This window comes from Lissotriton vulgaris, chromosome 2_1 (genome assembly GCF_964263255.1).
Source record: "Lissotriton vulgaris chromosome 2_1, aLisVul1.2, whole genome shotgun sequence".
Lineage (NCBI taxonomy): Eukaryota > Metazoa > Chordata > Amphibia > Caudata > Salamandridae > Lissotriton > Lissotriton vulgaris.
Window position 1 is genome coordinate 2,065,303,997 of NC_141687.1, and position 25,567 is coordinate 2,065,329,563.

Genomic DNA, 25,567 nt, shown 5'->3' on the forward strand with positions numbered 1-25,567 from the left:
TATTTACAGAATCGGTAAATACCGAATCTTAACGATTTGGTATTTACCGATTCTGTAATACCTACATCCCCACCCTCTATTTTACCACTTCTTAAATACTGAATCGGTAAAATTCGGTATTTAAGAAGTGGTAAAATATAATCACCTACATCTAGGCCTAAGTTGTATACAGATATTTTCATGTTTTATAATTTGTTTTATATTAGGACTCGAGTAACGTTTCCAGTGAAACTATGTCCTCAACGAGAAGTTTTCTGAATGTACATACTTATTTTAAAGGTAATTCATATTAATTCATATTATTATTGAGTTAATGATTCTTAACCGTACTTTTGAAACTCAGTGGTAATAATCCCTTTATTTCTCTTAAAGCTTTGAACAAACACTACATCTGCCTTACGGAAACAACAGAGCTTGCCTGGTCCAGGTAGCGGATCGTTGCAGTGTTCTTTCTTCTTGTCTCTTTCTCTTTTCCCAAATCCCCTTCCCTTTTGTGACAACTGCCAGGGCTTCTGTTCCTTCAGTAGCGCTGAAAGTTGTCATAGGTGGGTTGAGGACATATCATTGCCCCTGCAGACAATCCTGTATTTCAGGTGAGTGGCTGGATTCTCATCTCACATAGACAAGCAGGCTGCAATTGCAGTTTTCATGACCTTGGTGAGGGGTCTCTTAGGGAGGCACAATTTGTGCTGCAGCCCTTAGTGACCACCCTCATGTCCAATGCCCTAGGTACTAGGGGTACCACTTACTAGGGACTTGAAAGGGTTCCTAAAGGGTTTGGCAATAGTGGAACAATCTTACAGTTTAGTGAAGGAACACTGGTGCTGGGGACCTGGTTAGCAGGAACCCAGCACATTTTGAGTCAAAGTTGTAAAAGATACAAGGCAAAACATAGTGGGAAACCATGTCAAAAAGGTTACTTTCCTACATGGGGCAAAGATAGGACCTCCAGGAGACCATAGAAACAAAGGAACTGCAATATCTGGCCAGCAGCCAGAGGGGGAACTTGCAACTTTGGACCGTTTTGATAAATTTTGTAGGCTACATGTGATTTCCGTACCGCCCTGGAACAGAAAATAGACGCAGTGGCAATACATGTAGGACTGTTGCAGGCTGATCATAAGAAACTTACAGATAGGATTAACTTAATTGACCCTAGCCACTCCGAGTCTTATAGTGGCCACACAAGAGCTCCATGTCAAAATACTGCGAGGAGACATAACAATCTGCATGAAGGGGCAGACGATGTGGAATGGCAGTCCTGCCACAATAATGCTGTAAGGGTCACATGCACTCGGCTGTTGTGCTTCAGGTAAGTCCTTGCAAAAATGGTTGGTGAGAGTGAGGACCTGTAAGTATGTGAATAGCGCTATCCTCTACGATAGTGGGGCATCCCCCAATTCGCACTCTATCAATACATTTTCTTGATGTGCACACAAAAAGTTGAAAAAATATTCTTCAATAGTGTTTTGAACAAACTTGGATTTATTTACATCAAATTAAATTGTACTTCTTCTTTCTCATTTCCTAATATTTCTTATAACATTTCCAATTGGTTATTGTGATTCTCCTGGATTTTATCCAATTACCCAATGCATTTCGGGCCTTTGCCCTTCATCAGGGGTATTACTGAACGATCAGAACATAAAGAACCCAAAATCAACAATGGAACAGAAATCAAATACATTGTATTCACATCTTAATGGTGCAGCATGTTGTTATTCATGTGATCAATAAAGTTTTTAACATACAAAAAGTATATAGCTCTAGCATGGATTGTGACTGAATAAATGTGAAAAAAGATACGTAGTGTGCACTTGTGTAGAACACTCGTGTGTAACGACCAACCAAATGGTGTGCTTTGAAGAGTCACGAAAAAATCATAGTGATAAACGAGCAAAGTGCACAAAATAGTGTTCTAAACCAACATGGTGAACCGTGAGCGTAAATGGCGAGTTTGTTTACTTCACTAATGGTATAGGAGAGCACTCCGATGTGACGGTATTTGGGAATGTCGTTTCTGAAAATAATACGACCGTGATTAAAACTAGACCAATGGCATAGTTCTGGAAGATTAAATAAGCGTTTAGGGTGGTAGTCCTACTGGAATGAAAGGAGGACCGGTCAGCTGAACTTTTCATGGAGGACTGGCTACTCCAAACGGTGCTTATGAACACTCAGTCCGAGTTTTTCTCTAGGGAGAGAGCACATTGATTATTCTATACTTGTTTTTATTGTGCTGACATTGTGAAGGTGGTGCTGAGCTTAATAGTGCTTGTTCACAAGACCCCCTGCACGAATTGCCACCAGTCAAGAGAATGCAAGTTATGGTTTAGTTGTTGTTTATGTTTAGTTTGTTTTAGTATTAATTGGTAGAAGTATGTTGGGCTTGGACTGGGGTACCAGAACACACCCACACATCACTATTTGACCTAAACTCTGACCTAAAGTGTGCTCCGTGGCAGTCATTCCTCCCTCCGTCCCATTCTCCCCATGGTTAGACATCAACACAACACCAATACAACATTACCCCCCTCACGCTGACATACAAGGGCATGTAAATATAACTTCATCACATGGAATGTGAGGGGGTTGGGCTCCCCAGTGAAACACCACATGGTACATGCTTTCCTGAACTGCCAATATAAACATATAGCCCTATTAAAAGAGATGCACATGACAGGTGCGGAGCTACACAAATTGGGGGAAACCCTGGAGGGGATGTATCTATGGGACTATGTACTCCATGTATATGAGTGGTACTCTCTAATGGATGGCACCGGTGTACCAATCCAAACACACCGGACTATGGTAGATACAAAGGGCAGATATACAGAAGTGGATGGGATGCTGGATATAAGAGGCCTCTCGTTAGCCAGTGTGTATGTGCCTAACACTGGGTAGCTGACGTTTCTGGATGCCTTATACCCTCATCTTCCCAGAACTATTGGTATGAATATGATGTGGGGAGGTGACTATAATCTGGTCTTAGACTGTCCCCTAGGCTGCTCTTTACCACCTCTACTGCCCGCCAAACTTCTGGCGGGTTGTGTCAGACAGTGTTGCCTGAGATTAGGACTGTAGGATCTCTGGAGTGAAACTCACCCTATGACCTGTGAATACTTCTACTACTCGAGTGTACATGACCTTCATACAAGCCTGGATAGGATGCTAGATTCCACCGCTTTGATAGCATGGGTGTATAATTCTAAATATCTATATCGCACTGACTCAGATCACAACCCTGTCCTGGTGACACTACTGTTGAGAAGTACACCAAATATTATACCCACATGGCGGTTACAGCCGGACGCACTATCTGGACCCCCCTCATTTAGAGCCATGATCGGAGAGGCAATTGACAACTTTTTTCAGAGAATGAAGGTACATCCTCTCAGCATAACATAGAAGTAGTCATATGGGGAAATACATCAAGAACTCCTTTGGGTTCGATGCAACTATTGTGAGTGAAATACTGGCTGTAGAATAACAACATAGGGATCTAGAAAAGACAGTGGTGGAGAACCTACGACACAGACCATGATTGCTTCAACTGAAGAAAACACCCCAATACTTGATAGAACGCTCACATTGCTTTCACTATAAAGTATACCTCATGCAACTCCATGGGGAAGGAGACCGCACAGGCCACCTATTAGCATGTCTATTGCATTCAGAGACTCTACTGAAACCCATAGGAGCCGTTTGACTCCACAAAGACATTAACAGTGCATTTGCAGAATGCTATAAACTCAACTGCAGAGATGCCACAAAGTGCTCTCATCTCCTGATTCTTAGCTAGGGACCAGCTATAGAGACTCACTACTGCACATACTCTGGCTTTAGATATGGACCTAGAATTAGTGAAGGCAGCCATTGACCAATTAGCTAGAGGGATGGCACCTGCGATGGACAGTCTGCCCCCATAGATTTCCATATCACATACCGGTCCAGACTGGCATCTAAATTACACCAAATATACCCAGAGGCATTGCGAGCGGGCTTGCGCCCTGAGTCCACAAGAGAGGCTATTATTGTTGTACTACCTAAGCCTGGTCGAGACCCTTTAGACGTTCAGTCCTACAGACCACTCTTTTTACTGACCTAAAGTTTAGTGAAACAGGTGGTACTTGCAACAAGGCACCTGCCAGGAATGCCCCTTGTCCCCTATGTAGTTTGTTCTCTGGAGCCGCTGGCATGTTTAATGCAAACCAGGGGCTAGAATCAGGAATTCTTTGGTGGACAAACACCATGTGGCAGCGTAGTATACAGATGATGCGTTCATATTTCTGATAGACCCGCAACAGTTGATATCCCTCCTAGTACTGATGATGACAGAATTCAGACAGGCAACAGGACGGAAAGTTAATTGGGAGAAATCATGCATGTATCCACTGAAAGAGCAATTGAAGGCGGACAGATCCTATATCTTGGGGACACACTACGTTGGGAAGTCATCACTTTCAAATATCTGGGTATCCAGATTTATCATACCGAATCGGACCTAAAAGGTGGTAATCTTGCCAAATGTGTTATGGGGGTAAGTGACACCCTTCTGTTCTGGCTCCGATTACAGCTGTGTACTTTTAGTCGGGTGGCTATCATAACTATCATAAAAATGGTAGTTCTGCTCCATCTATTATATTTCTTATGGCTGTACCCCTCTACTAACCAAAAGCATTCTTTCGGTAGTTTAAATCTTTATTCTGATATGGGGGACACAGCGTAAACGCCTAACACTTTGTAATGCCATGCATCCCTAGAACTTTTTGATGCCAAGACCCCCCATTAAAACTTTTTAGGCGTAAGGACCCCCTCCTGACAACAACTTCTAGAACCTTGTAGTCCTTATCATTGACAACCATAATTGATCTCCAGAGAAACGGTCAGTCAGTGGTTGCACCTCATTAGCACCAGTTTAAAACCAAAATATAGCAATAAGCAACAAAATGGGAACCGGTGCAGCTGTACAAAGGGCCTTCTACAGAGCAGTGGCCCTGGGTGTAATAGCTGTAATACATGAGCTACAACTTTAATGCAGGCATTAGCGGGAAACCATACTTTATTTCTTGGAATGCTGACAGCTTGGCATTACAGCTACCTGCAACTGGAGGTAGCTGAACATCATTCATCATAATTAAAACATACATCGTTTTTTAGGTCTTTCACCGTCAAGTAGCTACATATAAAATAACGGGCAGCTTCAATGAATAATAAATACATTTTAAAAAGTTGTTACTCAGAAGGAAAATCACTGTAATAAATTATGAAACCTCTATTAGTTAATGCACTGCAAAAGTCTGTGTGAAACCAGAGAGCCACAGAATTAAATCGTGGTTAATGCAGTGGAGAATACTGACTTTTGTATTTTTTGTGCTATGAGGTCACAGCATGTGACAGAAAGCACTGTGAATTTGTAAGTCTTTATTTCATACTTGCATTACACGCAGTATAAGATAGACCGCTACAAAATGCGCAAAATGTTTTACGATAAAATGGTACTTCCAAAATATACGGGCTGCTTCCAAAATATAGGGGCTTATTTAGAAGCCCCTTGCGCTGCCGGTGCATCATTTTTTATGACACTCTGCTTGCGCAGAGTGCAGACCCATATCTACAAGGCCATGCAAAGTCACTTTGCGTGGCTTTTGATGGCCTCCTAGATATGGTGTACGGCAACGCAGCACAAGTCGGTGTGTTGCCTTACACTGCGACAGTCCTTCCCAAAGTGCCTAAATAAACATTGTTGGCTTCAGGTTTTTCAGAGGGTTAACTTTAAATACATATGCTTAGTTTATACAGCATTATATGGCGGTAGGCATAGCCCTCTTACCCACAAATCTAGGTTCTAGATCCCCAAATGAAGTCTGGGCCCAGAAAAACTTGGTTATTCATCGTTACCAAGTTTCAGAGAACTTTATGAGGAAAGATGTTTTTCAGTGGCTGCAGCAATGCTCTAGAATTGACTTACACTGAATCTGAGAAGAAAACACTCTGTGCTGAGATTTAGGCTAGAGAGCTACTAAAACACCAGGCTTTTCCACTACAAGGCTCCTGTGATTTTATATGACTGGTTAGTGATTAGCAGAAGTGGTCTTAGAACAATGAGCGCTGAGGTACCTACCTGGATATAACGCTTTAGAAGTGCCTAAATCTAAATAAATAGCATGCAGAAAATTGCACCTCTAATCACAAAATATTGAGCACAAAAAATAAAGCTATATAAGGATGTGGCGTTCGGTGCAGCGTTAGACTGAACGTTGGTCAACTGCTGCCATCATTTGCTTGGCAGATGCATATGCTACTCACAGCAACCAGGGGCCTAACAAAGACCCCCGCATGTGAGAGGGCCCCTTCAGCAAATCTTCCAGGGGGCCCCCTCACATTTTGTTACAACACTGTCTATTAACTGTAACAGCACTGTCCTGTCCTGAGAAATCAAAGCCAGACAGACAGATAAACACACCTTTCTGTCAGTGTGCTGCTATCCTGAAAGAAATGTAAATGCGCACTACGAGTTAATCTGCAAATCTTTTAGATTTACATTTCTTTCAGGCCAGCAGCACACTGGTAGAAAGGCGTGTATAGATGTCAGTCTGGCTTCAATTTCCCAGAACCTGAATAAAACACCAGGGAAGGCATTTTAACTATGTCTGGTACATTTTATTTTAGCAACGGAAGAGCACGACCCCCTTCCCAAGCCTCCATGCGGCCCCCCTCGGGGTTGCGCCCCACAGATTGAAGACTTCTGCTAGATGGTGGCAGTGTGGGAGTACTGCTTAGCTAATGTGGATGATGCAATGGATAGCAATAGGGACAACCCCGAACGACGGGACCTAGAGCATCTACTACCGAGGGAACTCTCTGGAAATCACTAGGACAGGACTAAATCAAGCCACAAGTAACCTAGGGCAGTAAGGGTCAATAAGGACTGCTGTGACAAATGGACTAAGGAATTGGGGGTGAAATCTCCAATCTCCCCCTACCTCACACTGTGGGGGAGTCTGGGATTATCGGAAGTGGTGGTTCACCACGATACACAGATGTGGACACAGAGGGGCACTGGCACACTGTGTGACATTTATGCTGCTTGTAAGTTACTCACATTCAAAGTGCTAGTAGAAGATCTTAGATTGCACAAAGGACAGTTCCTAACCTTTAAAGCAATGTGTGGCGCGCTCGAGGTCTATGGGGTGTGAAAGTGATAGAGCCACCAAGCTCTGAGGTTCTAACAGTATTACTGACACACGGGATACAACAGAAGGTAGTGATGTGCATGCACCATGCCCTAGCCCCCACTTTCCCAATTTCACTGCATCCCCTGAACCTCGAATGGGAACAAACATTTGGTCACAACATATGGGACAACGAATGGGGAAAAATACTGGAGTATACTAAAATGGTGAAAAGGAATCTATACGCAACTCAATTATCTAGACTTTACTTACCTAACCATGTGTGTTTGCCTAACATATACTCAGGGCTCCCATTAGAATGCCTCAGATGCTGAACTGAGTCAGCAGGTTTTTTCCACATGGGACTGCCCAAGCATTGCCCCCTACTGGACTGCTATCCTCACACTGCTGACAGAACTGATTGGCAGACCGCAGCCTAATATGGTGGGTGAATGCTTACAGGGGCGTTTCCTGAGACTGACACACCTCCTGGTTCATAAATGTGGCTCTGCTTCTAGGGAGGCAAGTGATAGTTATGTACTGGAAGGCACCGGAGCCCCCATCGAGGGCAAACTGATTACGAGAACTAATTGAATGGAGTATGGCAGAGATAAATTTAATGACACACATATGTGAGAAGACGAGGCAGGGATCTGCCCCACTGAATAAGACAAGATTCCTTGGTCTATAAGTCAAGTCAGATGATATGCCCCTGTGATCATGATATACTGGACACAGACAACATATCTGGACATGGACCAATCATAACGCAATAGATGATGGGATATTCGCACGCATCCAACCATTCCGGTTCAGAGAAAAAAGTGCATAGCCATAAAACATCCAAGGGGACGCAAGAAAGGTTTTGATGCACATACATTGTACAGTGTTGAAACAGAGAACATTATAAAGCTGGTGAAGATGACAGTGGTCTATACGCAGAGGGAATTGAGGATTAGAGGATGGGGTATATGGGTTATGTTGAAGATACTTTTATGCACATCTTTTTTGTGTGATATACTAACTCTGTCAAAATGCGAGACCACTGCAAGTATGAACATACCTACTGCCAATGGTTGTAACAATGATTACTCCTGCCAGATGTATTTTTAAAAATCCGTTATTTGAAAACTAAAAAAGAGCTATGTTAAAAAAACGAAAAAACTCCCATAATGTACATCCATTCGAGAACACAAACCTCTCACAGTGATTGTAGTAGGTACAGGTTATTCTTTGAAAAGTTCAACCTCTGACAATCTTCATCTCTAAAAGTTCAGCAAAAACCCTCAATGGATGTATTAAGAGTCACTACTTGCTACCTAAGCATAACAGACCATTAGAATATCTCGATTACACACAAAGACTGTATATAGGGGGGCAGGCAAGAGAGAGATCCTTCTCCAGACCTTTCAACTTAGTCATTCTTTGAGCCACCCCCTAGATTTGAGGAAGTAATATGCAACAAACCACGTAATTGATTAAAAAAAGATCGCTGCGCCAAGCTATAATCTGTGTGCACTCTCATCCTTCAGTATTCATGTGGAATGCACAACATACTGATCATTTCCAGAAACAGCGGTCCCTAGATAGTGAGGAATGTACATGAAAAAAAAATATAGATCAAATGAATTTTATATTCTCTGTCCAGCCGGACAGGATTTAATAAGTCATATATTTGTGTAGTCAGTTTATGTATACAATATCAAATGGGACACAGCCTGTGTCCTACTACCACATATAGACAGGTGTGACATACATAAAAACGGGGGGTGGGGAGGAGTTGTCAGGTAAGGGGAGACCGCCTGCATAGAATCAAAATTTGCAGGCTAATAAATCATAAATACACTATTGTGACATTTCATATGGTGTAGTCAAAAACATATTGTGTATATGGTGTCAACGACGTTTCGATCCCTATGGTGAGATGAAGGGATCATCCTCAGGACATTGTTATTCATGCCTGTATTGCATTTCCTTATCAAACTAAGATAGTATAAGTAGAGTGGAGGAGCTACGCCGCGAACCAAGATGGCCGCATAAGCTCCCGGCTCCGCCGACCTCCGCCGGCGGCCCGTCTATCCTGTCGTTTATCCTCTACCCACGCCCTGTGCCTGGATGTATGAAGGTTGCCTGATGCCAACGGTGCTTTCCCGGATTTCCTACCTTATTCAGCGACGAAGCTATGTCGTGTCCCATTTTTGGCCTACTCCCGGGCTGCCGCCGGGACCTCGATTTTTGAAACATCCGAGAGAGACCTGATCAACATCAGATGTGGGACCGCGATTGTGGCCGGTCTTCCAGGTCTGAATAATTCTTTCCGCTCTTGACTCTTGTCCTCGTTGATGGACGGTGCCGGAGAAGAGACACTGTGACATGCTGCGATCCTCCTGCACCGCGGCTGTGGGTTGTGTGCCTGACCCTCGTCTCCCGGTCCGGGGGCTGACCGCCTGCACCCACGGCCGGGGGCTGTGCTGATTGTGCCAGTTCGAGGCGCCCTTGTTGTTGCGATCGCCAAATGTGTGCCCGGAGCCCGGCGATGTGGGCTGGAGATTGTGTCCCCCTCCGTCCTCTGGACCCCGGGATGGAGGGGATGGATGGCGCGCATTCATTGAGATCCGTAATGGCGGCTATTGGGGCGCTCCGCTCGCAATTAACCGGCGCATGTGTCTCCCTGGCGGTGAAACTGGATGATGTCTGCTCGCAACCGGCCACGGACGCTGTAGCGCCTGCACAGAAGTCTGCGGTCCAGACGAGCGATTTGACCCGCCATCTGCAGGGGCCCGAGCGGCAGCCCGACTTTGCTCCTTTGAGAGTCGGCCTCACTTTTCCTTCATCCGCTACAGTACATGGTCTTCCCTCTACGTCTCCTATCCGATGGTGTGTCGTCGCTGAATGTCCTGTTCTTCATTGCCGAGTCTCAGGGTCCCGCCGAAGGAGATCGCCATTTTTATTTGTTCCGGCCCGTCTGCATAACGGAAGCCGCCATTTTGAGACCGGACTTTGCTCCACCTTCACTGCCTTGGTCCGCCATGAACGCTTTGACTGCCTCTGGTCGGATGTGGCTTGGTCGGGATGTGCTCCGGAACGGATTCGCACTGGTCAGGGCTGACTTTGACTTTGAGGTTTTCTTGTTCCTCACCACTGCTTTGGACCATCTGAGATGCTCCCTTGGTTTGCAACAGTTATGACTTTGGCGATAGGTCTCCTCGTGAGGCTTGCAGGGTTGACTTCTATTTCCCTGGGGTTGCTCCGTTTACTTTTGCCGGGACTGCACCGAATACCTCACCGGGCCGGGGGTGGGATGGAGGGTTTTTTTTCCTGGTGACTGTCCTCCCCGTGATAATGCTGACCGTTTTGCTTTGTTGATGAGGATTGTGCTATAGGGGGGTCACCGCCGGCGGGGGGTATCAGGTGTCCGGGGGCTTGTTTGTTTTTCTCCTCCTCCACTTCTTCTTATACTTTCCCTTCTGTGGGGCAGTTCCGGGGCGACAGGCACGCTGTTAGTGGGTTAGGCCATAACCATTACAGGGGTGCAGGGTGGCGGGTGCGGGGGGGGGGTTTGTTATTTTAGTTTGTTTTGTTCTATGGTCTCTATCGCTCTTTTCCGGCTTTGGGAGGGTTCTTTCCTCTTTTGTAGGGTTGGCTGTCTCTTGGTCTTGCACCTTTCTTTTTTCTTTTTTCGGCTTCTCGACAAGCCTCTGTTTTTCTGTTCTTGGGGGGTAGTCTCTCTGGGGTGATTTTTAGAAATGTGGATTATTGTAATGTGGTTTATTGTCCAGTATTATCGCCGTGGCTGCCCGGATTGCATAGTCGCTTTATTTATCTCCGACTGTAATTGGGGTAAGTCCCAATCGTCTCCTTTGTGCTCCTATCCTGTGAGGTGTGATGTCCTTGTTGTTGCAGCCCCTACTCTTTTTCTAAAATTTAAAAAATGAAAACCTCATATCCTGTTTGCGAGCCCCACAACCACATTTGGTATACTTTGATATATCCTGTTTATTGATTGGCTTCAGTTTCTCCTGTTTTCATTGATTGTCTTTGCGGCCGGCCGTGATGGTTGTGGGCCTGCGCATGTATCTCCTTCTTTTTTGAATAAAGGTTTTCAAAAAAAAAAAAAGATAGTATAAGTAAGGCAATGGTCTAATGTGGAAACCGTTTCGAAGCGGGTGAAGATTTGAAACCGCAATTAAAGGTATGCTGCGTTTCGTAAAGCTGGGAGAGTCTGGCAGCTTTGAATTGTGATACTTGGCCGAATGCGCCGTTAATTTAGATCAGCGATTGTCCTCAATTGGGTTCCACGCCTACAGTCAAGCCGATGCTCCGAGTAACTGTTCAACATACTGACCATGCCAAAACTATAAAGGAGAAAAATCCATGCACAGCACCACATGCAATAGAACTAGGGGGGGCATATTTATCAAACTATTTCCTTAGCGCAGCAAGCCACCTTGCTGCACTGCATGAAAGGTAGAGGGCAGGAATGCCCCGTATTTGGCAATATACAATGCATTCTTGCTCCCCGCCTGCACTGGTGCACAAACTGATGCCTATCACTAACGCATGCACCCTTACACCATGGTGTAGGGAAGCCTGCGTTGTAGCTAGGAATGTTTTTGTGCAGGAAGTTATTCCTTCCTGCACAAAATCAATCCTCCAGTGCTTTTTCCTCTTTGTAATTGTGGAATACAGCACATGTATTAAGAGGGAAATATTTGGAGAAATTAGCATATTACTCCTTATTACGCTTCCCATGGCAAGGTGTAGCATTTTGACACATTCACAGGTCTATCAATAATGGTAAATCTGGATATGTGCCAAAATTCATGGGTGGATGCATGGTAAAATCCCCTCTCCACCCATGGAATGTCTTACCGGGGCAGAAAAATGCAAGACAGCGACTTGCACTGCCTTGCAGTACTCCACATTTACCAAGCCATGCAGAGCCACACAAGGTGGTCTTGCGTGGCTTGGTTAACATCATTCTAGGCTTTGCGTGGCCTGTGCGTCACCTTTGGTAGGCACAAGAGTGATGCAAAACCATGATAAACATGTCCGAAGTGTTTTCCATTATTATTCATGTGGAAGGTCAGCAGTCCTGTTGTTTGCCGCTGAGCACACCGGATATTGTCACAATGCACCATTGGGCCAGGGGTGGCCAGAGGTTATAAGTAAAATGGACGGACACCGCTCAAGGTCTTCCTGCCCCACTCCAGTAACCAGTGTGGGTCTCTATTCTTTGTGTGGTGCGCAAGGATTGGAAAGCGCGGTTCACCCACCCTACTTTAGGGCACAACACTGGCGATGAGGGAGGGGGCGAGCCCACAAATCATCGGTTTAACTTGCAGAGCTCTCCAGTACAGCAGAGCAGGAGCCACGCCAGTGGCCATTGCTGAGTCATCAGCTGGGCTAGCCTGCAATCCAGCAGCGAACCACCGACCACGCTACAGCGACGGAAGCAGCTGTCGGCAAACCAGGGAGGGGAGGACACAACGGGACATGCCACATGCAAAATCCTGGAATAACGAGGGAGGTAGAATCTTGAGCCACACGCCACAAAGGGTTGCCCCCTGCCAGGAGTCTCCCAGCCTCTGGAAGACCAGAAACTGGACCGAGCGAGAGGTACTGTTCAAGGCTGAAGCCTACTCCATCAAAAAGACACAAACAAGCATTGGTCAAATCAGTAGTTATGGGGCAATAGTCATGTTTTCAAAGACCTGCCCAGTAATAATCAGCTAAAGAAAAAAAAAAAAGATTTTAAATACAACAGTAATCCACCAAATACTTTATAAATTAAGTAAAGGAAACAGTGGCACAGAGAGACAAAAACACCAAGAGACAGTGCACACCCCAGTTCCACAAGGAAAATCGCACATGGGAAAGCTTACACCAGCCCCTCAGAATGGTAGATGAAGTGAATGCTGCCCAACATCCTGGCTACGTTGTCACGCAACATGCCCTCACAGGTTTACTACCCCCATTCAGCATGCTGGCTGATCCCGCAACTGCCTCCGCCAGATGGAAAACATGGGTAGGACATCTGAACAACTATTGTGTGGCAACACGAGAAACCCATGGTGCTGTTCAACGTTCACTACTCCTACACTAAGCGGGGAAAGAAATCTACCTCCTGTTCAAGCACCTACCAAACACAGGCCCAGACTATGACGCCGCTGTGAGAGCACTCAAAGCTCACTTTGACCCGCGACTCAACCTGGATTGCCAGGCCAGACAGCGAGAGGAGAATCTATTGACACATTCTACGCCAGGCTACGGGAGCTAGCGAGCACCTGCATAGCTGATGATCAGCCCAAGGAGATCTACGCCCAGCTAATCCAGGGATGCCGCAACAAGACGTTGGGCAGTCTAATTCTAAAGCAACCGAACATAAAATTGGATGACATCCTAATCCTAGCGAGGTAGCATGACCTATTGGATGCTAGAGCCGACCAGATGGATCTAGCGCTGACAAGAGCGTGGTTGTCAAGACGCAGCAAGAAGATGTAGTAACAATGAGAGAAAGGGAATGGCCCCAAAGGGCGTCCATTTCAACCCCAGAAGAACAGATGCCAATACTGCTGGCGGGAAGAACATTCAATCAATGCTTGCCCCACACAAGGCAGATACGCTCCCACTGCGGAATCCCTAACCACTTTACCTCATTTTCCCAAAAGAAGGCCCAAAGCAGAGACCCCCAGAGCAATAAGCCACTGAGGAAAATGATAAACTAACTGTTGAGCAAAACCCTTACACATGCGGGTGACTCGAAGACCACTCCTCGAGCGACCTACCAGGTCGAAGATTTTTCACTGGAAGAGGACGAAGAAGAGGAAATATTCCTCATCTTGTTCACAAGAGAACTGAAGAGGCACCAGAGACGGCAACCTACATGCACGATCCGTATGGCAAGGTCGGAAATAAAGGCGGTCATCGACACCAGGCCTGCGTAAATGTCGTGGAGCTACTGCAGTTCAACCTCCTACCACCCAGGCCGCAGCGTGTGCAGTCCAAAACTAAAATGTTTGCGTATGGGAGCCAATCACCTTAACGCCCATGCGGAGGGCTGACACTACCCATTCAATTAGAAGACAACCAGATCTCGGCAACAATCCATGTTATCAACCAAGAAGCAAAAATTGATGAACAGAATGTTGAACAATGTCAAACATTCACCCCAGTACCGAGATCTGGGCCTAAATACATCGTTTTTTTGCTCCCCATGCCATTCCAGTTTAAATCCAGACATATGCAAATCAGTCTTGACCCAGCTCCCTAAGGGAACAGTCCAACCTGAACTGCCAAGCCATGTCCTCCCTGGACTGAAAACAAGCATCTTGAGACTGGTTTTAGCATATTACCCCTTATTAGCCAGGCTAGCTTGACCTCAGTGGCATGGAGAGCACGGGACCCATGTCTGGGCATACCCGTCCCACTTGGGGTGACAAGTGCAAAAAAAACAATTGATGGACAGAATGCTGAACAATGTCAAACATTCACACCAGCACAGAGCCTAAACCAATAGTTGTTTTGCTCCCCATGCCATTCAAGCTTAAACCCAGTCATATGCAAATCAGTCTTGACCCTGCTCCCTTTGGCAACCAAGAAGCAGACATGCTGATCAGCAGCCAATCCAGGGAAGACATTCGGTAGGAGTGTGAAGTCATATCAAACAAACCACCGATTTGAATAGTTCCCAAACCTCTTCGAAGGACTGGGGTGCATAAAACATCCACCTGTGAAACTACACACTGATCCAACTGTAACACCAATGTCACTGTGACACCACCGTATCCCTTTCCACCTTCGACTGCTGGTGGAACGTGAACTGCAAAAGCTGGAAGAACAAGGAGCCATAGAAAAAGATTCAGGCCGACTCCCTAGGTCTCTCCATGTGTCATCGTTGAGAAGCCAAAAAAAAAGGGAAAGATAAGACTAGGTATCAACATGTGGCTCCTACATAAGGCCATCCGGAAGGAATACCACATGACCCTGACCATGGACGAAATCATAGCTGATGTCAACGGCTCCTGCTGGTTCTCAAAACTGGACCTTAACGCCAGGAATTATCGACTGGTCCGGTGGGAAGAAAACAGGTACATAACCACCTTCAGCATGCACCTAGTAGAAACGCCTCAACTTTGGCATTTCCTTGGCAGCTGAGTTATTTCAAAATGCTGTACTTGAGATTTTAACAGGACTGCTAGGCTTCCTTAATGTCAGTGATGACATTCTCATACATTCCGCCATGTCATATGAACACTACAAGCAGATTAACCAAAAAGGGGAAGTCTTGCCGGCTATCATGCTGTGTGTCATTATCCTGTTCGAAGAGTATTACTCAAGACTCATTACCCTTACCGTGAACTTCTATTTTACCATCATTAGGACCTTGCAAGGGATTTTTGTTCACATATATAAAAGATCGTGATATTTTAACTATACTTCGCTTTTGGAAACTTTATCTCCACCGAGACGCTATTACACCAGTCACCTCTCATTATTGCTGGGAGGCCAACTATATATGAGCAATACCCTCCTCATCATCAGGCCCCCTTTCAGATTGATCTTATAGGACGTCGCATGTTTCACTACGCTAAATCTTTCGCCTTGAATGACTTAACTATTTAGGAGGTTTTCATCACTAGTTGACCTCGCGCACTGTGCCCCTCGGGACCCTGCTGGTTCTCCTGTCTCACTATCTTTCAACGCCCATTGGTCAATTATCCAAGAGCCCTGATGAAGTTCCCTTTTGGCGCAGTTGGGTACGAAACGCGTTGGCTGTGTGCTGGTTTTTAAGATTGACTGAATAAAAAGAAGCACTTTTTTGGACTTCCTGTTTGCGCGTCTACTTTCTACAAGTGCACCTTCCATCTTTTTGTGAAAATTGAACACTACAAGCACCTCTGAGCCACTTTGAAGCATCTCCAGGAATATAGCATCACCCTGCATCAAGACAAATGCCTGTTCTTTCCACAAACAATATAGTTTTTCAGATATATATTCAACCAGAACAGGATAAAAACAGACCCCTGAAAGCCCCAAGCTTTAAAACTAGCACTACCACCCACGACTGTGTCTGAGGTATGAAGCTTACCCAGGATGGTCACATACTGTGGCTGATTCATCCCAGACGTGGCCACCAATGTGGAACCACTGAGAGCCCTAGCTCATACTAACTCCAAGTGGAGCTGGGGTCACAGTGAGAAAGCAGCGTTCCAGCACAACAAGGGTGCCCTCCTCAAAAACACTACGCTGGTGTACTTCGATCCAGACAGGCACACTAAACTGCTAGTGGAGGCCAGCATAGTGGGTCTCGGAGCAGTGCTGGCCCAGGAACAAAACCAGGATGGTGGGCAGCATTGGCATGCGCCAAGAAAGTGTCCTCACCCAATGAAGCTCAAAACGCCCAAATCAAGCAGGAGGCTCTCGCAATCAAGTGAGGGTGCAGGCATTTTCATATCTACATAAGTGGCCAGCCCTTCAAGGTCGTCACTGACCATCAGACTCTTTTTTCACGATTCCGAGAATCAGCACTGCACCTACCAGCTCTCCAATTACAGCAATACCTTTTGGAGGTTGTCTACTGAACCGGAGAAAGAACCCGGCCGACTTGCTCTACCACCACCAGATACCATCGTACATCCAATGTGAAGTTCAAGATGTTGAAACGATGGAGGCATACATCAACATGATCTCAGCAGAGCGTGTCCCCAAGCCCTGACACTGGCCGACATCATAGAAGCAGCTGAAGCAGACCCGGTCTTTGCGATGGTGCAGAATGCTGTTCAAGAGGGCACATGGCAAAACTTTCTGCAAGATGCCAATGATTGGTTGGGGTAAGATCGTTAGTACCTCACGAAGATGTGGAGAGTGAGGAATGAACTGAATATATCCTGAGAAGGTGTCCTCCTAAGCGGATCCCGCATCATCACCCCAGCGGCACTGCACCACCGCGTAACACAATTGGCTTGCGGAATACATCAGGGGTCGATGAAGATGAAGTCGAGAATGTGGCACAAAGTATGGTTCACCAGATTGGAAGAGGTGGAGGAAGCAGTACGGCGATGCCCGGCATGCCAACTGACTGGCATTCCAGAAAGGCCCACCCCAATAATCACTGAGGAGCTGTGCAAAGCGCCGTGGGAGAAAGTGAGCATAGACTTCGGGAGCTTCCCAGATTGGAGGATCACACTAGTGAAGACGGGCGCCTACTCCAAGTATTCCATTGTCGAAGTTGTCAGCTCAATGGCATTCACTCATGTAGCTCCTGCATTGGAAAAGGTGTTCGCAATGTTTGGCTGCCCCGCCGAAATAAAGAGTGACAATGGTCCGCCCCTTCAATGCGGGGAATTCAGTGATTTCATGAAATGTCATAGTGTGTAACATCACTGTATCACCCACTAGTGGCCTCAAGCCAAAGGAGAAATTGAAAGGTTCATTAGAATACTCATTGAAATGGTCCGTATTGCGGTGATTTAGTGCCCTAATTAAGGGTGCCACCTACAACTATTTCTACCAGACTACAGGAGCACACCACACAGCACCAACCAACAAACCCCATGGGCACTGATGCTTCATGGGCCACGCAGGGACACCATCCACGTGTGCCCGGGGTGGACGCTTCCTGCGTATGATGAGTACGAGGCACACACGTGAACGAAAAAGCAGAATGCAGCAGCCAGCAAAAAAATGGGTGCCAAGCATCATGACCTCCAGCTGGGGGACCAAGTAGTCATCAAGGACCAAAGACCGAGATGGAAATTCAGGACACCGTACAAGCCAGGATTATGAACAGTGGTAAAGGTGGAAGGAGCCATGGTGATGGCCGCAAAGTGACAGGAGACCATGGCCCGGAACATCTCCTGGTTCAAGAAAGTGGAGGTTGCCCCACAACACCAAAATCTAGAGGATGAAGGAGCAGAGGAAGAGGGCTGGCCCTGGGAGAATAAAACCCAATGCATGTCATAGAGCCAGCCTGCAGGCATCCAACAATAGTCCAGGACATCCCAACTTCTAGTGCACCACCCTCGACAGCCTATCAAGAGCCAACCAGCTGCGATCAACAGACACGATATCGCCTGAAGCCAACCCTCAATCAAGCCTAAGCCTACGGCTCACAGACTCAGCATGCCCCCTGAATACTGACATACGAACTGTTGCAAAGGACTGAAATGGGATGTGGAAGGTCAGCAGTCCTGGTGTTAGCCAGCAAGCACGCCGAATATTGTCACAACACACCCTCGGGCCAGGCATGGCCTAAGGTTCTAAATAAAATAGGCGGAAACTGTTCAAAGTCTTCCTGCCCACTTATGTAACCAGTATGGGTCTCAATTCCTTCCGTCCTGCACAAGGCCCATAAAGCGCGATTCACCCACCCTACTTTAGGGCACAACAATTCACACACTGCCTCCCATGCAACTCTATGTGCAGAATGTTCTCCAATAAACAATCACCTCTTACTTTTATTAATTTTAACAACATTTTCCAGATAGAGTTTTTAATTCTAAAAGAGTAATATTTACAAGATGTTCAGCCATACAGGATGTTCAGAAGCTAAAATGCTTCTCCCAGGAGGTTCATCACTCAATCGTTTTGATTTGATAGTGCTTATTACTTCAAGTGACATGAAACATTCAGAGCGAGGTGAGGTAACTAATATCACACTTTGACAAAAATGGATATTTTAATGCTCCTTTGCACTTCAATGCATGTTTTGATTCCCTAAATTATTTATTGGTTCCGTCTAATGAGCCTGGGGTGATTTGTTAACAATAAGTTACTTCCATTTGTACATTTTAACCTGCGTATATAGAATTTTTTTAGGCGTTCTTTGACTCATATATTTTAAGTTGAGGACACACTTGTAGAAGAGATAATAGGCACAAGATTTAGAAGAGTTTACCTCATCGAGGATGTCTTAATGTCTAGAATAGCTTTTGATGACTTTCAGTATGATATTTTAAAGTTACCTTGGCAACATTTGGAAAAGTAACAATCGCGCATGCAGGTTTTAAAGCATTATGGTATCTCAACAAAGCAGATATAACAAATCCAACATATTCATTTGACTTTAAATACATATAACGTTACTATTTATGCTCAAATATACTGTATAGTTTACCATGGTCTACAACATATTTTTGTAGTTGTGCATGAGAGACTTTGTTTAACAAGAGTGGTAAAGATAAAAAACATACCTATTTTCCCTTTTCTTCCATTGACTCCTGGATCACCTTTCTTTCCTGGGATCCCAGGAAGCCCATCTGAACCATTGTACCCAGGAAACCCATCATCGCCTGGTGTCCCTTAGCAAAGAAAAGCACAATGTTATAAACCAGGGCTTTCACTCACAGTATTCAGATTTTGTTGATAGTAAAGGTGTTTTTACTTTAATTCCAAACTATGCATTAGTATAAAATAGATTTTTCAGTTGCGTCCTGTTACTTCTTATAGAAGACACCTGTGTTCCGAATGGTTTAGAAAGCCAGTGTACATGGCGCTGAGAGGTAAGTGATACAGAAGAGGGTAGAGGCCACATGTACTAAATTTTTTAACAGCCACAAACACTCCTGTTCACACAATCAGAGCATTTATAACTGCTAAAAGGTTATTTATTATGTACACAACTCATTTTAGGAGTTATTAAAGTTTTACGAACTCCAAAACTGGGTTTAGAAATGTACACCAAATTGCAATTTGGTACTGTATGTATGAAGGATGAGAGACCTGAATTCCGGTCGCTAATCATTCATAAGTTACTCACTCCCATGTTGAGTGGTAACATATCCACAGGGAAGGGTTCCGGTTTGTACTCCTTTGCTATTAGGGTGGCAGCTTTAGAAGGGCCTAAGCTGTGGGCAATGAGATATGGCCAATCCGTGGCAGGTTGCACTCAGGGCCCGAACTGTACACAAAGGGTAGGGTATTTTTTCATAGAAGTTAAACATAGCATATAATAAAAATGAGAAATAAATGATATTCACTGAAAAACAAGGTTAAAGTTTAGCTATGAATATCTTTGGTTACAACTACTTAAAACCCATCTCTCTCTCTCTGTCTGTGTTTGTGTGTATATATATATATATATATATATATATATATATATATATATATATATATTATATTCACTGAAAAAACCATAGGTTATAGACCATATATAGTTAGGAATTAGCATTTACAAAACCTTATTTTACTCACTCAAAACCATTGAAATTCGCATATATAGTTAGTTGCAATAACTATATATCGCGCACCCGCAATCCACTGCTGATGATGTCACATATTACATCATTCATGACATGGTCAGTGACATCACTGATGACATCACTGATGACATCACTGATGACAACTCCAATGATATCACTGATGACATCATCCAGTGACTGTATGTTTCTGTAAAGTTAAAATATGTTTTACATATTGAAGAATGAGTGGATGTATAAGTGTCTGGATGAAGGATTTAGTAGGTGCATGACTGACTGTATGAGAGAGTGATTAAATGTGTCTCACTGAGTGCATGGGTTAGTGACTAAACTGTCTTAATTTGTGCATCATTATATCTGTTGTTCTGTAAACTGCTGCATGTGTTGATCAGTAGCTATATGAGTAACTATATGGGTTATTGATTGGTTGCCCAAGTATTTGTATGGGAGAGTGAGTGTCTGGGAGGTGTGTGACTCTGTGCATAGATGTGTAAACAGTTGATTCACTAGATGTATGGGTTCAAAACTGCATGTGGAAACAGCTGTATGGGTGGTTGACTGTGTGCATGAGTGTATTGGTGAGTGAATGGATATCTCAGTGCTACATGTCAAAGTAAGTACATATGAAAGTACAGTACATGTGAGAGTTGACATATATAAATTACTGTGTATAAGAGCTAGTGAATGTGTGAGTGGCTGCATGGATCATTGGAAACTTGTATCAGTGATTGTATAAGAGAGTAAATATGTGTTAGAATATGTTTGAATAAGTAAGGTGTGTATAACTGTATAGTTGAGGAAATGGAGGTGTGATTGATTCTTTGCATGACTGACTAGGTGTATGAGTAACTCCATGGATGAGTGACAATCTGTGAGTGTCTGTTTACTCTGAGTGTATCTAAGGTTATATTACAGTCTGAAGAGGTTTATCGTATTATCACATGAATGATGTCATCAGTGCTGTTGTCAGTGATGTCATTTGAGTTGTCATCAGTGATGTCATCAGTGATGTCACTGACCATGTCATGAATGATGTAATATGTGACATCATCAGCAGTGGATTGCGGGTGCGCGATATATAGTTATTGCAACGAACTATATATGCAAATTTCAATGGTTTTGTGTGAGTAAAATAAGGTTTTGTTAATGCTAATTCCTAACTATATATGGTCTATAACCTATGTTTTTTTCAGTGAATTTTAAAGATTTTGTAAATGCTAATTCCTAACTATATATGGTCTATAACCTATAGTTTTTTCAGTGAATTTCAATGGTTTTTTAATAGCAAATATCAAAAGCTGTAAAATGTATTCTTCTTTTAATCGGAAAATATTTTTTATATGTTTTTAATATAATTTTTTTATGTATATATATTTTTTTAATTATTTTTTTTGTTTCGCTACTGGTCCGCGCACCGGGTAGCTTCCCGTTAGCTCAATTTGGTGCCGCGACCCGGTCCGCGAACCGGTAAACGTTCCGTTAGCGCAACTGCCGTGTTAGAAAACAACATCGTGACGCGTCGCGTAAGCGCGACCTATCGCGTTGCCGCGTGATGCGTCTTATGACGCGCTGCGTTAGTGCACCCAGAAGCGCTCCGGAGCGCTACAGAGCGCAACGTGCAGCGCCCCGGAAGCGCTCCGGGGCGCGGCCCGGGGCGCATAACGTAAGCGTAACAGGTCATGCGACCTGAAAATAACACTTTTTATTGGTTCTGAACCTTTTTTTTTTCAAAATGATGAAAGCCCCCACCTTTTTACCTCATTCTTACTTTCTACTTCCAGAGAGCAAGACCTGTTTTTTAGAATGGCTTCTATTTTAGCTGCAGCTGGTGCTTCTCAGCAACCACCACCACCACCACCACCAAAAGGACCACCTCCAACACTGGACTTTGGTGTAGAGGAAGATAATGAGGATGAAGAGGAGGAGGAGGAAGCGCAAGTAAAGCAGTTCCTGACAGAAACACCATAGCAGAGCCATTCCCGAGCCCAAATGTCATCCCCAGCACCTCCAGTGGGCAAAGCTCATTCGCCGGACCAGAAGGCCGAGAAATGGTCTACAATTTTCAAACTCCTTTTGAAAGCTACAAAATAGTTTGTATATATTGTGGAGGAACTATCAGTTTTGGAGAAAAGAGTATTACTTTGATTATCCGAACTGGAGAAAATCATAAATGCAACAAGAAGACAAAACATTGATTCCTTTTGATTTTTTTTTTGCTCCTGTTGAGACATGTTCTAACCCTGCTTTTTTGTTATTTCCCCTAAAAAAACACAAAAAAAACACAAAATAGTTTTCAAAAATCCTAAAAAATCTAAAAATTGTTCTGAAAATTAATAAAAAAATAAAAAACAAGAAAAAGAATAGAAAAACAGTTCTTTTCAGAACTACCTTCCATTTATATCAAAATTGCAAAAATTTTTACACCCTGTCTTTCTTTTTTTCTCTTTGTTGCGCTTCCCGGAGCGCTGCCCGGTTCGCGTACCGGGCGCTCCCCCTGCGATTTTTTAATTTTGTATTTTGTATTTTTGGCCTATATGAGCGTCCTAAGCCCCCCTCAGAAATCCTAGAGGGTTAGGAAGTGTCTACTGTGCCCCCTTCTACCCATTCCCAACGTTTTTTGTCCTCCATCTTGTGTCTCAATTCTACCGAAACACATAATGGAGGACTCCCGTATTGCTACCGGTACGCGTACCGGGGCGCGCACCGGTAAGCGCTCGATAAAAAAAGGTGGGAAAGTAATTTACAGAAAAACCACTGGAGACACTTTCATCAAATATAGAATAGGCCCTACTACATAGCAGTCCCTACCATTTACCCAAATTTGATGGAATTCCATTGAGACATTTGGGCTGTAGCCCTGTCTAAATATCCTGAGGTAAATTACATGACAAAAACACATATGAAGTGTTAGAATTGACAACCAATTAAAATGTTACTTTCATTTTCTACTATTATTTCATGACATTTGATTGGTTATGTACCTGAATATATATAAAGAAAGAGAGAGAAACACAGCCATTTTGACTACTACTTCCTGAAGTACATTTCAAGAGCATTTTCACTGACAATTTAAACTTCTTTTTGAAAGGTAAGATGTTATTTTAAAAATTTGAAAGGAGAACTATGTTATGCTAATTTGGGAAAACGTTTTCAGATAGTTATATACTGTCCCTCTGTAAGAGTTAGAGATTGAGATAGGCTTCTCTGTTATAATTATGGATTGAGTTAGGCTTCTCTGGTATATTTATGAATTTACTTAGGCTTCATCACAGGCACTTTTTAATAGTTCTACTTCCTGCCTGAAACCATACAGTGCCCAAAGATAACTTCACAGTTAAAAACTCACAAGTACCTGTTTGAACTTAAACCCAACAGTGCCCTATCTCTACTGATATATTTATTTTTTATGTAATTTACAGCAAGAAAATGGAAGCACAACAGAAAGAAAATAATATTTCCTTTCAAATTAAGATTGAAAACACTCCTAAGGAAGAAAATGAAGAAATTGAGTTTTTGGATGACACTTTAGACCAAGACTTAATTAAATGTGTTGAAGAATGTGAATCATGGAATGAAAAGGAGGACATTCCAGATGAATTAATGTTACAAATTCTTTTAGATTTTGAAAAATCAGAACAATAAATTAAATTTTTAAAAGGTAAAATTGTTTGACACATTATTCTTTTTTATATGAAAATTATGAAATAGTACCCAAAAACATATAATATAAAGTGAGACTTAAAATATACTGTGCAACTTTTTTGTGTAACATAATAAATTTGCTCATAGTTACTTCCTTTCTCCAACTATATTATCTCAAATGTTTATTTATCATCTCCTGCCTCCATATTGTTTCTGCTTTCCTGACAGACTATGGTATGAATTCCATATACCACAATAACTTCTGAAACAACATGCAAGATATCTACAAAGGAGACGGTGTATATTAATTTTTAGACTCTGCATTGGTACCTACATGTTGCTACTTAAATAAAATAAAACAAAAAAAAACAACAAAAAGAACAATCAATAAACATACAATATTTGAAAAGTCTATCATTCTTTTTTCCCCATAGTACGCTCCCCGGACCGCTTCCCAGTGCGCGTACCGGGCGCTCCCCCCGCGGGGCCCTTTTAAAGCCCCCACATCAAACCTAGGGGGTCAGGGAGGATCTACTCTGCCCCCTTATGGTCAATTCCCCCTTTGTTTTGGCCACCTCTTGTGTCTCGATCCTACCGAGACACAAGATGGCGGCCGCTCCGGACTGTTTAGAATGTTTACAGACACCGGGGAGCCAATCACTTTCCGTGCGCAAGTTGCGTAGCGCGCCCGGAGCGCTCCCCGGTGCGCGTACCGGGGCGCGCTTGCAGATATATATATTTTTTTGAACCTAAATTACTCAAAATCCATTATTGCACATATCTTGAGACCTAGCAAAGGCACATCGGGCTACCAGTCCCTACAATTTTGCCAAGTTCTATAGAAATCCATTCAGCCGTTCGAGCTAAAAGTGAGTCCAACCGCCCTATGGAAAACTCAATGTTAAATACACGTTTTGGGACCCCCCTTTTTTCTCGGCCCCCACTTCACGAAACCCCCCCCCAAACTTTCAGGGGAAGCTCAGAAACAAACTGTGCCATTTTCCAGAAAATTTCAGCCAATTCCGTCCTTCAAAGCCAAAGTTATTCAACATAGAATTTTCAGAAATCCCTATTCAAAAAAATCCTAACTATATATACCTACTGGCGACCGCCAGTAGGTAATATATATATGTATATAAATATATATATATATATATATATATATATATATATATATATATATATATATATATATATATATATATATATATATTCCACACTTCTTCGCTTTGTCAGAAAAGAATTTGGGCGCACACATTCTGGATTCCACAATCTGGTTTATTTGCATCTTGCTCACGACTTAGTTTACCTGTGAGCAAGGTCTCCGTAGAGACCGAAACGCGTACGGTGTTGCTGGCTTGCTGAAACAATGAAGGAATAAATCGAACAAATCTGCAAAAAAAGTGTGTGGTGTAATTTTGGATACCCGAGAGTGCATGAAGAAATAACTCCCCGAAATGGGAAAACGGAGCGAATATATATATATATATATATATATATATATATATATTCACTGAAAAAAACATAGGTTTCAGGGACGTTATAGTTAGA

At 43.6% G+C, this 25,567-nt stretch overlaps 1 protein-coding gene across 2 annotated transcripts in view; it reads right to left on the bottom strand.

Annotated features, from left to right (window-relative positions):
* Positions 1–25,567, bottom strand: part of GLDN (gliomedin) — a 565,427-nt gene that overhangs the window by 352,169 nt on the left and 187,691 nt on the right. For both annotated transcript variants that reach the window (XM_086958291.1, XM_086958290.1), the window contains exon 4: positions 19,370–19,477. In XM_086958291.1, coding sequence (XP_086814417.1) covers positions 19,370–19,477 — 108 coding nt within the window. The remainder of the gene's footprint in view (positions 1–19,369; positions 19,478–25,567) is intronic.